Below are 14,587 nucleotides of genomic sequence, written 5' to 3' on the forward strand. Positions count from 1 at the left end.
TTCGCACTAAACACCACAATGCCTTTCTTTCTTCCTTATTCATGGACATCATCTCACTACCTCTCAAATCCTTGATTTCTTTAACACATTTCTTACCTTGGCAAACTCTGGAGGAGGATTCTTCCCTCTGCAGAGGTTTGATAGAGCCCACACAGCATTTCGGGTCATGGTGAGACGGTTCTGTTTTGAAAGTAATCTGAACATTAAAAACAAAACAAAAAAAACAAAACAATCAAGGTCTTTACTTCTAAACTCAGTCCAAGAACAAAGCACACTATAGTAGTGTTATTTCAGGTGCAAGAAGCATTTAAGGTGGCCCAAAGTCCAGCTCAGAAAGTTTACATTAAACATGTGTCACTGGTGAAATAAGAATCATACACATGCTCCCTGCCTGCAGAGCCCCTCCCTGTGGATTTTGCTAGTCCAGCGGCATTTATGCTGTGTCAAAGATGACGTTTGAAAAATAACTGCAATTTTGTTAAAGATCAGGATCTCCATGAAAGTTTTCAGTTGGTTTAGGAGCTCTGCTCCTCAACTGACTTAATGGTCTTATAGCGAACAGGATCTTTCAAAAAAATGCAACATCAATCGTGTCAAAGATCTAGTTCTTCATGAAACAGTTCTGCTGGCTCAATAGCTCTACCACTCCTAAAATAATATGAACAATTACATACCAATCCTGGTCTTCGTGAAAGTAACAACTACTGTGCTCTTTAACTGGCTGAACAGTTCTATGCCAACAGATTTTTGACAGAGCTTGAGCCAGCTAAAAAATTTCACAAAGAACAAGAACTGCAACTGAACCGCTACTTTGACAAACAGGATCTTTATGAAAGTGGAATCTGTTTTAATTAAACAAGTCATTGTTGTGCCAAAGTTTCACTTTTAATCTATCAGCATTATTCATTGTAACTACATCCTTATGAGTAATGATTAGGTGGGGGAGGAGAACAATGTGTTTCCTTTTCAAAGACGTCTTGGAAAAATTTTTCAAGGAGAAAGTAGTTAAGGACATTGAGGTCAATGCTAATTGGGATAAAATACAACATTGTTTTACAAAAGGTAGATCGTGTCAAACCAACCTGATCTCCTTCTTTGAGAAGGTAACAGATTTTTTTAGACAAAGGAAATGCAGTGGATCTAATTTACCTCGATTTCAGTAAGGCATTTGATATGGTTCCACATGGGGAATTATTAGTTAAATTGGAAAAGATGGGGATCAATATGAAAATTGAAAGGTGGATAAGGAACTGGTTAAAAGGGGAGACTACAATGGGTCACACTGAAAGATGAACTGTCAGGCTGGAAGGAGATTACTAGTGGAGTTCCCCAGGGATCGGTTTTGGGATCAATCTTATTTAATCTTTTTATTACTGACCTTGGCACAAAAAGTGGGAATGTGCTAATAAAGTCTGCAGATGACACAAAGCTGGGAGGCATTGCCAATACAGAGAAGGACCGGGATATCATACAGGAAGATCTGGATGACCTTGTAAACTCGAGTAATAGCAATAGGATAAAATTTAATAGTGAAAAGTGCAAGGTCATGCATTTAGGGATTAAGAATTTTTGTTATAAACTGGGGACACATCACTTGGAAGTAACAGAGGAGAAGGACCTCGGAGTATTGGTTGACTACAGGATGACTATGAGCCGCCAATGTGATATGGCCGTGAAAAAAGGTAACGTGGTCTTGGGATGCATCAGGCGAGGTATTTCCAGTAGAGATAAGGAGGTGTTAGTACCATTATACAAGGCACTGGTGAGACCTCACCTGGAATACTGTGTACAGTTCTGGTCTCCCATGTTTAAGAAAGATGAATTCAAACGAACAGGTACAGAGAAGGGCTACTAGGATGATCCGAGGAATGGAAATCCTGTCTTATGAAAGGAGACTCAAAGAGCTTGGCTTCTTTAACCTAACCAAAAGAAGGCTAGGGGGAGATATGATTGCTCTCTATAAATATATCAGAGGGATAAATACCAGGGAGGGAGAAGAATTATTTAAGCTCAGTACCAATGGGGACACAAGAACAATTGGATATAAACTGGCCATCAGAAAGTTTAGACTTGAAATTAGACAAAGGTTTCTAACCATCAGAGGAGTGAAGTTCCGGAACAGCCTTCCAAGGGAAGCAGTGGGGCAAAAGACATATCTGGCTTCAAGACTAAGCTTGATAAGTTTATGGAAGGGATGATATGATGGGGCAGCTTAATTTTGGCAATTAATTGATCTTCAACTATTAGCGGTAGATATGCCCAATGGTCTGTGATGGGATGTTAGATGGGGTAGGATCGGAGTTACTACAGAGAATTCTTTCCTGGGTGTCTGGATGGTGAGTCTTGCCCACATGCTCAGGGTTTAGCTGATCGCCATATTTGGGGTTGGGAAGGAATTTTCCTCCAGGGCAGGTTGGCAGAGGCCCTGGGGGTTTTTAGCCTTCCTCTGCAGCGTGGGGTACGGGTCACTTGCTAGAGGATTCTCTGCACCTCGAAGTCTTTAACCCACAATTTGAGAACTTCAATGGCTCAGACATAGGTTAGAGGTTTGTTACAGGAGTGGGTGGGTGAGGTTTTGTGGCCTATGTTGTGCAGGAGGTCATACTAGATGATCATAATGGTTCCTTCTGACCTTAAAGTCTATAATTCTAACATATGTGGCTTGGCCTAGGCTCTCTCAAATACAAAAGAATAGTAAATGTGGTTTTTCGAGATGTGTGGTCATTCCACTCTTGGTGTACATATGCCCCATGCAAGGAAGATCTGATTCTTTAGAACAGCAGTCTATATTTGGATCATGCATGTGGCCTGAGTGCCCTCTTGTTCCCCATAGTAGAGGACAATTTAGAGTGGGGTGATTGGAATCTGCACTCTGTTCCTTCACCTATAAGAATTCCATCGATTAGAAACAGGACTCCTGTTAGCTGGTATGGAAGGCAGTTTGTGGAATCTGTGTGGACAACATATAGATTCACAGATTCCAAGGCCCGAAGGGACCACTGTGATCATCTAGTCTGACCTCCTGTATAACACAGGCCATAGAACTGCCCCAAAATAATTCCTAGAGCTGATCTTTTAGAAAAATGTCCAAACTTGATTTAAAAATAGTCAGTGATGGAGAATCCATCAGGATCCTTGGTAAACTGTTCTCACTGTTAAAAAATTTACACCTAATTTTCAGTCTGAATTTGTCTAGCTTCAGCTTCCAGCCATTGGATCATGTTATACCTTTCTCTGCTAGATTAGAGAGATCATTATTAAATATCTGTTCCCCATGTAGATGTATAGTCTGTAAATATGTCACCCCTTAACCTTATCTATCTTATGCAAAATAGATTGAGTTCTTTCAGTCTATCATATAAAGCATGTTTTCTAATCTTTAACCATTCTCGCTTTGCTGTATTAAAATGTATACTGCTTGTGCCCAGTTTACCAAGTGATCCACAATGCTCTGAATCATTGATCTGTCCTCTTCATTATTTTCCACTCCTCCAGTTTTGGGTCATCTGCAAATTTTATCAGTGATGATTTTATGTTTTCTTCCAGGTCATTGACAAAACATGTTAAATAGCAAAGGGACAAGAATTGAGTCTGGTGGGACTCCACTGGAAACATCTCCTTGATAACAACTCCCCATTTATAATTACATTTTGAGACTTGGATGGTGAGATATCATCTTTTATTGGACCAACTTCCATTGGTGAAAGAGACCAACATGGCTACAACAACACTGCAAACATTTTGAGATCTATCAGTTAGCCAGTTTTTAATCCATTTAATGTGTGCCATGTTAATTTTATAGTGTTCAAGATTTTAAATCAAAATGTAGTGTGGTACCAAGTCAAAAGCCTTACAATGTTTAAGTATATTACATCAACACTATTACCTTTATCAACCAATTTTGTAATCTCATCAAAAAAAGATAGCAAGTTGGAAAAGATCCATTTCCCATAAACCTGTGGTAATTTGCATTACATCACCTGCCATTAATTCCTTATTAATCAAGTCCCTTATCGGCCACTCCATTATCTTGCTTGGGATAGAATCATGGAAGATTACGGTTGGAAGAGACCTCAGGAGGTCATCTAGTCAAACCCACAGCTCAAAGAAGGACAAACCCCTAACTAAATCATCCCAGGCAGGGCATTGTAAAGCCTGATCTTAAAAACCTCAAAGGATGGAGATTCCACCACCTCCCTAGGTAACCCATTCCAGTGCTTCTCCACCCTCCTAGTGAAACAGTGTCTCCTAATATCCAACCTAGACCTCCCCCACTGCAACTTGAGAACCCCACTTCAGGTAGTTGAAGGCTCTTATCAAATTCCCCCCTCACTAGTCTCTTCTGCAGACTAAATAACCCCAGTTCCCTCAGCCTCTCCTCATAAGTCATGTGCCCCAGCCCTGAATCATTTTCGTTGTCCTCCGCTGGACTCTCTCCAATTTGTCCACATCCCCTCTGTAGTGGGGTGTAAAGATGTGGTTCTGGTGGGACCCAACTGAGAGTGCCAATTCAGGACAAATTGCTTAAAGCAGAGCAGTTACAGCCCAAGGCTGGGGTTTTTTCACCTCTCAGGCAAACCAAACCAGCCAGACAGAGAAGACTTTGGATTTACCCCACTGGCTAACCACAAGTCACACAAGCAATTCCCTTAGACACTCCAGTTTCCCAGTATCACCACCAGTGCCACTCGTTATGGGGACAAATGGTTATGAAAACCAATACCCCAATAAAAGAAAAAAGGTTCTCCCGATCCCAAAGGACCAAGCCCCAGACCCAGGTCAATATACAAATCAGATCTTACCCACAAATCATGCTGTTGCCAATCCTTTAGAATCTAAAATCTAAAGGTTTATTCATAAAAGGAAAAAGATATAGATGAGACCAAGAATTGGTTAAATGGAATCAATTACATACAGTAATGGCAAAGTTCTTGGTTCAGGCTTGCAGCAGTGATTGAATAAACTGCAGGTTGAAATCAAGTCTCTGGAGTACATCCACAGTTAGGATGGGTCATCAGTCATTGGTTCAAAGCTTCAGTGTAGCAAAGTTCCTCCAGAGGTAAGAAGCAGGACTGAAGACAAGATGGAGGAGCTGCAGCAGCTTTTTATATTCTCTTGCCATGTGGTCTTTCTTTCTTTGTTCCAAAGACAAGCTGTCCATCACATGGCATGGAAAAACCTCAGAGTTCTGTCCATAGGCATGTCCCTGCATACCTTGCTGAGTCACAAGGCGTGTCTGCCTTCTTTCAATGGGTCAGTTGTATAGCTGATGGCCCTTAATGGGCCATCAAGCTGGCTAGGCAGAATCATAGAATATCAGGGTTGGAAGGGACCCCAGAAGGTCATCTAGTCCAACCCCCTGCTCGAAGCAGGACCAATTCCCAGTTAAATCATCCCAGCCAGGGCTTTGTCAAGCCTGACCTTAAAAACCTCGAAGGAAGGAGATTCTACCACCTCCCTAGGTAACGCATTCCAGTGTTTCACCACCCTCTTAGTGAAAAAGTTTTTCCTAATATCCAATCTAAACCTCCCCCACTGCAACTTGAGACCATTACTCCTCGTTCTGTCATCTGCTACCATTGAGAACAGTCTAGAGCCATCCTCTTTGGAACCCCCTTTCAGGTAGTTGAAAGCAGCTATCAAATCCCCCCTCATTCTTCTCTTCTGCAGGCTAAACAATCCCAGCTCCCTCAGCCTCTCCTCATAACTCAGGTGTTCCAGACCCCTAATCATTTTTGTTGCCCTTCGCTGGACTCTCTCCAATTTATCCACATCCTTCTTGAAGTGTGGGACCCAAAACTGGACACAGTACTCCAGATGAGGCCTCACCAACTTGTCTGGGGTGTCACCCAGAAGCATAGCACACGTTTGAAATACAGACAGTATAGAGCCAATACTTATATCTTTAAATACAAAAATGATACATGCATATAGATCACAAACATAACCAGCAAACCATAATCTTGTCTTAGACACCTTATTTGACCCCCTTTATACAAGATTTGGTGCCGCTACAGGACCTTGGTTGCAACCATGTTCGATATGGTCCCAGTTCAAGTCAATAACGTGACATGGGGGGGACCAAAACTGACACAATACTCCAGATGTGGCCTCACCAGTGCCGAATAGAGGGGAATAATCACTTCCCACAATCTGCTGGCCATGCTCCTACTAATACAGTCCAATATGCCATTAGCCATCTTGCAACAAGGGCACACTGCTTACTCATATTCAGCTTCTCGTCCACTGTAATCCCCAGCTCCTTTTCTGCAGAACTGCTGCTTAGCCAGTCGGTCCCCAGCCTGTAGCTGTACATGGAATTCTTCTGTCCTAAGTGCAGGACTCTGCACTAGTCCTTGTTGAACCTCCTCAGATTTCTTTTGGCCCAATCCTCCAATTTGTCTAGGTCACTCTGGACCCTATCTCTACCCTTCAACATATCTACCCCTCCCCCCAGCTTAGTGTCATCTGCGAACTTGCTGAGGGTGCAATTAATCCCATCATCCAGATCATTAATAAAGACGTTGAACAAAACCGGCCCCAGGGCGGACCCCCTGGGGCACTCCGCTTTATACCGGCTGCCAATTAGACATCGAGCTGTTGATCACTACCCACTGAGCCCGACAATCTAGCCAGCTTTCTATCCACCTTATAGCCCATTCATCCAACCCATACTTTTTAAACTTGCTGGCAAGAATACTGTGGGAGACCGTATCAAAAGCTTTACTAAAGTCAAGATATATCACGTCCACCGGTTTCCCCATATCCACAGAGCCTCTTATCTCATCACAGAAGGCAATCAGGTTGGTCAGACATGACTTGCCTGCAGTGAATCCATGTTGACTGTTCCTGATCATCTTCCTCTCCTCCAAGTGCTTCAAAACGGTTTCTTTGAGGATCTGCTCCATGATTTTTCCAGAGACTAAGGTGTGGCTGTAGCTTCTTGGGTTCTCCTCCTTCCCTTTTTTAAAAATGGGCACTATATTAGCCTTTTTCCAATCGTCCGGGACCTCCCCTGATTGCCATGAGTTTTCAAAGGTAATGGCCTTTCAAAGGTAATCTGCAATCATATCAGCCAATTCCCTCAATACCCTCTGATGCATTAGATCTGGACCCGTGGACTTGTGCATGTCCAGCTTTTCTAAATAGTCCTTGTCAGGTTTTCCCACACACACTCTGAACTCTGGCGTGCAGATGTGGGGACCAACATGAAAGACCCCCTAAGCTTATATTCTACCAGCTTAGGTTAAAACTTCCAAGGCACAAATTCCTTTCCTTGTCCTTGGACAGTATTGCTGCCACCACCAACCAAGTGATTTACACAAAAATTTAGGGAAGCGTCACTTGGAATCCCTATCCCTGCAAAATATCCCCCCAAGCCCCTTCAAGCCCTTTCCTGGGGAGGCTTGAGAATAAACTACCAACCAGCTGCCTTAACAATGTAAGCACAGACCAGACGCTTTGTCTTTAGGATACTGAAATCAATCAGGTTCTTAAAAGAAGAACTTTATTTAGAAAGAAAAAAATAAAAATCACATCTGCAAAATCAGGATGGAAGGTAACTTTACTGGATAATAAAAAGATTTAAAACACAGAGGATTCCCCACTGGGCTCAGCTTCACAGTTACAAAAACAGGAATAAAACTATCTCTGCAGCACAGGAAAATTCACAAGCTAAAAGAAAAGATAACCTAACTCATTTCCTTGCCCTACTTACAATTTGTGTGAAGTTAGATGGATTATTCCAAGTATATTTTCAGGAGATGTTGTACCTGCTTGGCTTCTCCTCCATCCGGAGAGGGAACAACAAACAGAGCACAAACAAAACCTCCCCCCCGCAGATTTGAAAGTATCTTCTTTTCTCATGTGTCCTTCTGGTCAGGTACTGACTAGGTTATTTGAACTACTTAACCCCTTACAGTTAAGGTAATTTAATATAGCTGCCAAGGAGGGATTTTATGCTACCCTTCTCTCTATATTCATGACAGTCCTTAACTTGTTCTTTCACCACTGAGGGCTGCTCACCTTCTCCCCATACTGTGCTGCCCAGGACAGCAGTGTGGGATCTGACTTTGTCTGTGAAGACCAAGGCAAAAAAAAAAAAAAAAAAAGAGCATTGAGTACTTCAGCTTTTTCCACATCATCTGTCTCTAGGCTGCCTCCCCCATTCAGTAAGGGTCCCACACTTTCCCTGACCTTTTTCTTCTTCCTAACATACCTGGAGAAACCCTTCTTTTTACCCTTCACATCCCTTGCTAGCTGCAACTCCAGTTGTGTTTTTGCTTTCCTGATTACACTCCTGCATGCTCGAGCAATATTTTTATACTCCTCCCTAGTCTTCTCAGTAAGTTTCCTCTTCTTGTAAGCTTCCTTTTTACGTTTAAGCTCACCGAAGATTTCACTGTTAAGCCCAGCTGGTCACCCGCCATATTTGCTATTCTTTCTGCACATTGGGATGGTTTGTTCCTGTGCCGCTTCTTTAAAATACAGCCAGCTTTCAACATCAGGCTAACAGGCCTATAATTTACCATGTACCATTTTAAAAACTGACACAAAATTAGCTTTCTTCTATACTTCTGGAACTTCTCCAGAGCTCAAAGACTTACTGAAAATCAACATTAACGGCCCGACAAGTGCCTCAGCCAGCTCTTTTAAAGCATCTCAGGGAACTAATTACTGCAAGGTAAGTAACTGTTAGTTTTTATTTATTTATTGTTTATATATTCTGCTCTTGGTGACTAAAACAGAGTTTCCCTACTAGTAGGAGGCAGGCCACAGGAGGCCTACGTGAAGAGTGAGTATAGGAATGCCTTACAAAAAAAAGTGTCCAACATGCATACTTACATCAGAGAACAATAAATGTTAAAGGTGTTGATCTGTCCTACACAACTCTGATATGGGAATGTTATCCACATGGGCCATACAGGCTGCCTGAGCCTGTAGAAGGAGCTTTAACCTGTTCAGGTGGATTTTTCTTAGATAAAACAATGACAGTCCAAGACACACTTGGATAGTCTAAGCCCTGGTCTACGCTACGAGATTAGGTCGAATTTAGTTGTGTTAGGTCGATTTTAAAATGAATGAGTCTACACAACCAACCCCGTTCTGTCGACCTAAAAGGCTCTCAAAATCGACTTCTGTACTCCTCCCAGCCGAGGGGAGTAGCGTTAAAATTGACTTTGCTGGGTCGAATTTGGGGTAGTGCAGATGCAATTCAACAGTATTGGCCTCCGGGAGCTATACCAGAGTGCTCCAATGTGACCGCTCTGGACAGCACTTTCAACTCCGATGCACTAGCTAGGTACATAGCAAAAGCTCCAAGAAATTTTGAATTACATTTCCTGTTTGGTCAGCGTGGCGACCACAGCAGCACAGGTGACCATGCAGACCCCAAGAATTGCAAACGAGCTCCAGAATGGACCGAAAGGGAGATACTGGATCTGACTGCTGTATGGGGACAAGAATCTGTCCAAGCCGGACTCCTATCAAAAAGAAGAAATGCTAATATATATGCCATAATCTCACAGGGCATGAAGAAGGATGTTAGGGAGATTCCAAAACCTGTGCCGTCCATTGTAGGTGACAAATCTGAGGAATTGTCGCAGATTGAAGTGTCACTAGAGGAGGTTTTGGAATTAATTGAGAAACTTAACAGTAACAAGTCACCAGGACCAGATGGCATTCACCCAAGAGTTCTGAAAGAACTCAAATGTGAAATTGCAGAACTATTAACTATGGTTTGTAACCTGTCCTTTAAATCAGCTACTGTACCCAATGACTGGAAGATAGCTAATGTAACGCCAATATTTAAGAAGGGCTCTAGAGGTGATCCTGGGAATTACAGACCGGTAAGTCTCACGTCAGTACCGGGCAAATTAGCTGAAACAACAGTAAAGAATAGAATTGTGACACACATAGAACATAAATTGTTGTGCAAAAGTCAGCATGGTTTCTGTAAAGGGAAATCATGTCTTACTAATCTATTAGAGTTCTTTGAAGGGGTCAAACAAACAAGTGGACAAGGGGGATCCAGTGGACATAGTGCACTTAGATTTCCAGAAAGCCTTTGACAAGGTCCATCACCAAAGGCTCTTACGTAAATTAAGTTGTCAAGGGATAAGAGGGAAGATCCTTTCATGGACTGAGAACTGGTTAAAAGACAGGGAACAAAGGGTAGGAATAAATGGTAAATTTTCAGAATGGAGAGGGGTAACTAACTAGTGGTGTTCCCCAAGGGTCAGTCCTTAGGACCAATTCTATTCAACTTATTCATAAATGATCTGGAGAAAGGGGTAAACAGTGAGGTGGCAAAGTTTGCCGATGATATTAAACTGCTCAAGATAGTTAACACCAAAGCAGACTGTGAAGAACTTCAAAAAGATCTCACAAAACCTAAGTGATTGGGCAACAAAATGGCAAATGAAATTTAATGTGGATAAATGCAAAGTAATGCACACTGGAAAAATTAACCCCACCTATACATACAATATGATGGGGGCTAACTTAACTACAATTAATCAGGAGAAAGATCTTGGAGTCATCATGGATAGTTCTCTGAAGACATCCTCGCAGTGTGCAGCGGCAGTCAAAAAAGCAAATGGGATGTTAGGAATCATTAAAGAAGGGGTAGAAAATAAGACGGAGAATATCTTATTGACCTTCTATAAATCCATGGCACGCCCACATCTTGAATACTGTGTACAGATGTGTTCTCATCTCAAAAAAGATATACTGGCATTAGAAAAGGTTCACAGAAGGGCAACTAAAATGATGAGGGATTTGGAACGGGTCCCATATGAGGAGAGGTTAAACAGGCTAGGACTTTTCAGCTTGGAAAAGGGAAGAATATAAAAATGTTGCTCGGGCATGTAGGAATGAAATCAGGAGGGCCAAATTGCACCTGGAGCTGCAGCTAGCAAGAGATGTCAAGAGTAACAAGAAGGGTTTCTTCAGGTATGTTGGCAACAAGAAGAAAGCCAAGGAAAGTGTGGGCCCCTTACTGAATGAGGGAGGCAACCTAGTGACAGAGGATGTGGAAAAAGCTAATGTACTCAATGCTTTTTTTGCCTCTGTCTTTACGAACAAGGTCAGCTCCCAGACTGCTGCGCTGGGCAACACAGCATGGGGAGTAGGTGGCCAGCCCTCTGTGGAGAAAGAAGTGGTTAGGGACTATTTAGAAAAGCTGGACGTGCAAAAGTTCATGGGGCCGGATGTGTTGCATCCAAGAGTGCTAAAGGAGTTGGCGGATGTGATTGCAGAGCCATTGGCCATTATCTTTGAAAACTCATAGCAATCGGGGGAAATCTCGGGCAACTGGAAAAAGGCTAATGTAGTGCCCATCTTTTAAAAAGGGAAGGAGGAGGATCCTGGGAACTACAGGCCAGTCAGCCTCACCTCAGTCCTTGGAAAAATCATGGAGCAGGTCCTCAAGGAATCAATCCTGAAGCACTTACATGAGAGAAAAGTGATCATGAACAGTCAGCATGGATTCACCAAGGGAAGGTCATGCCTGACTAATCTAATCGCCTTCTATGATGAGATTACTGGTTCTGTGGATGAAGGGAAAGCAGTGGATGTATTGTTTCTTGACTTTAGCAAAGCTTTTGACACGGTCTCCCACAGTATTCTTGTCAGCAAGTTAAAGAAGTATGGGCTGGATGAATGCACTATAAGGTGGGTAGAAAGTTGGCTAGATTGTCGGGCTCAACGGGTAGTGATCAATGGCTCCATGTCTAGTTGGCAGCCGGTGTCAAGTGGAGTGCCCCAAGGGTCGGTCCTGGGGCCGGTTTTGTTCAATATCTTCATAAATGATCTGGAGGATGGTGTGGATTGCACTCTCAGCAAATTTGCGGATGATACTAAACTAGGAGGAGTGGTAGATACGGTGGCAGGTAGGGATAGGATACAGAGGGACCTCGACAAATTGGAGGATTGGGCTAAAAAAAATCTGATGAGGTTCAACAAGGATAAGTGCAGAGTCCTGCACTTAGGATGGAAGAATCCAATGCACCGCTACAGACTAGGGACTGAATGGCTAGGCAGCAGTTCTGCAGAAAAGGACCTAGGGGTGACAGTGGACGAGAAGCTGGATATGAGTCAACAGTGTGCCCTTGTTGCCAAGAAGGCCAATGGCATTTTGGGATGTATAAGTAGGGTCATAGCCAGCAGATTGAGGGACGTGATCGTCCCCCTCTATTCGACATTGGTGAGGCCTCATCTGGAGTACTGTGTCCAGTTTTGGGCCCCACACTACAAGAAGGATGTGGAAAAATTGGAGAGAGTCCAGCGAAGGGCAACAAAAATGATTAGGGGTCTGGAACACATGACTTATGAGGAGAGGCTGCGGTAACTGGGATTGTTTAGTCTGCAGAAGAGAAGAATGAGGGGGGATTTGATAGCTGCTTTCAACTACCTGAGAGGTGGTTCCAAAGAGGATGGTTCTAGACTATTCTCAGTGGTAGGAGAGGACAGGACAAGGAGTAATAGTCTCAAGTTGCAGTGGGGGGGGGGGTTTACGTTGGATATTAGGAAAAACTTTTTCACTAGGAGGGTGGTGAAACACTGGAATGCGTTACCTAGGGAGGTGGTAGAATCTCCTTCCTTAGAAGTTTTTAAGGTCAGGCTTGACAAAGCGCTGGCTGGGATGATTTAATTGGGGATTGGTCCTGCTTTGAGCAGGGAGTTGGACTAGATGACCTCCTGAGGTCCCTTCCAACCCTGATATTCTATGATTCTATGAAGACTAAGGGGGGATATGACAGAGATATATAAAATCATGAGTGGTGTGGAGAAAGTGAATAAGGAAAAGTTATTGACTTATTCCCATAATATAAGAACTAGGAGCCATCACATGAATTTAATGGGCAGCAGGTTTAAAACAAATAAAAGGAAGTTCTTCTTCACTCAGCGCACAGTCAACCTGTGGAACTCCTTGCCTGAGGAGGTTGTGAAGGCTACGTCTATAACAGGGTTTAAAAGAGAACTGAATAAATTCATGGAGGTTAAGTCCATTAATGGCTATTAGCCAGGATGGTTAAGGAATGCTGTCCCTAAACTCTGTTTGTCAGAGGGTGGAGATGGATGGCAGGAGAGAGATCACCTGATCATTACCTGTTAGGTTCACTCCCTCTGGGGCATCTGGCATTGGCCACTGTTGGTAGACAAAACACTGGGCTGGATGGACCTTTGGTCTGACCCAGTATGGCCATTCTTATGTTCTTATGGAGAGAGGCTACAACAGGGACACACAGCAGTGCCGCGTGAAAGTTAAGGAGCTCAGGCAAGCCTACCAAAAGACAAAGAGGCAAACAGTCGCTCCGGGTCAGAGCCCCATAGATGCCACTTCTATGATCAGCTGCATGGCATTCTAGGGGGGACCCCTACCACTACCGTCCGTGGACACCTGCAAGGGGGGAGTCTCACACAATATGGAGGAGGATTTAGTGGATGAGGAAGAGAAAGTGCAGCAGGCAGGCGGTGAATCCGTTCTCCCCGGCAGCCACGACCTTTTCATCATCCTGGAGCCAATACCCTCCCAAGGCGAGATCCCCGACCCTGAAGCCAGAGCCCACAGCTCTGGTGAGTGCAGATTTGTAACTACAGTACAGAGTTTAAAAGCAATAGTGATTAATGTTTGATTTGCTCTGAAGAATCGGGATGCATTCGCGGCCAGTACAGCTTCTGGAAAACTCTGCTAACGTGTCTGGGGATGGAGTGGGAATCCTCCAGAAACATCTCCATGAAGCTTTCCTGGAGGTACTCTGAAAGCCTTTGCAGGTTTCTGGGGAGCGCTGCCTTATTTCGTCCTCCACTTTACCATGCCAAGCCAGTAGCAAGTAGTCTGGAATCATTGCAGCACAAAGCATGGCAGCGAATGGTCCTGGGTTTTGGTCCCATTCAAGCAATGTTCAGTCTATATCTTTCTGTGTTAGCCTCAGGAGAGTGATATCATTCATGGTCACCTGGTTGAAATAGGGGAATTTTTGTAAGGGAACAGTAAAAGGACCCCGTTCATGCTGGATTGTTTGCGCTTGGCTAAAAGGGATCATCCTGGAGAATAGCCAAGCGGCATGGGGAGGGGTGAAGGAATCACCCTAGAGAATAGCCATGTGATGGAATGCGGGGAGGTGTCTGCTGCACATCCACCCGAAAACCATAGCCCCTCCTTTTAAATGGCAAACCCAACCGAAATTGCTTGCTATGGGAAAGGATGGCGCTAAAGTTTGAAAACATTCCCACATGTTATGAAGGTGGAAGAAGTCAACCCTGCATACCAAAAGGCTTACCATGGCTGCCTGGAAACCGAATTCTGTTGCCCAGCCCTTTGTGATGTGTCACCATACCAGCAGGCGCTCAATATAAAAGGTAAAATGCAACCTTGTACCTAAAGCATGTGTGCTGTCTGCTGTGAATTGCTTGATTCACTGTGAAAGACTCTCCCTTTTGTTCTCAGAAATGTATCTTAAATTTTACTCTCCCTTTTTATCTCCCCCCAGGTGCAAATGTTTCTATGCCCCCCACCCCCATCTCCATCTATGAGGTTATCGCAGATTAGACGGAGGAAAAAAAACGCACTCACGATGACATG

The 14,587-nt window shown here is 43.6% G+C and overlaps 1 protein-coding gene across 5 annotated transcripts in view; it reads right to left on the minus strand.

Moving 5' to 3' along the window:
* Positions 1–14,587, minus strand: part of KPNA1 (karyopherin subunit alpha 1) — a 155,641-nt gene that overhangs the window by 51,290 nt on the left and 89,764 nt on the right. For 4 of the 5 annotated variants that reach the window (XR_012664966.1, XM_048819948.2, XM_048820000.2 and 1 more), the window contains exons 8-9: positions 6,824–6,961; positions 97–196 (exon numbers count right to left, since the gene is read on the minus strand). Coding sequence is in view for 4 of the 5 variants with exons in the window: in XM_048819948.2 (XP_048675905.1) it covers positions 97–196; positions 6,824–6,961 (238 nt within the window). In the remaining variant the exon portion in view is untranslated. The remainder of the gene's footprint in view (positions 1–96; positions 197–6,823; positions 6,962–14,587) is intronic. The other variant, XM_048819991.2, reaches the window with a different exon arrangement.

The sequence above is a fragment of the Caretta caretta genome, chromosome 1 (assembly GCF_965140235.1).
Source record: "Caretta caretta isolate rCarCar2 chromosome 1, rCarCar1.hap1, whole genome shotgun sequence".
Taxonomy (NCBI): domain Eukaryota; kingdom Metazoa; phylum Chordata; order Testudines; family Cheloniidae; genus Caretta; species Caretta caretta.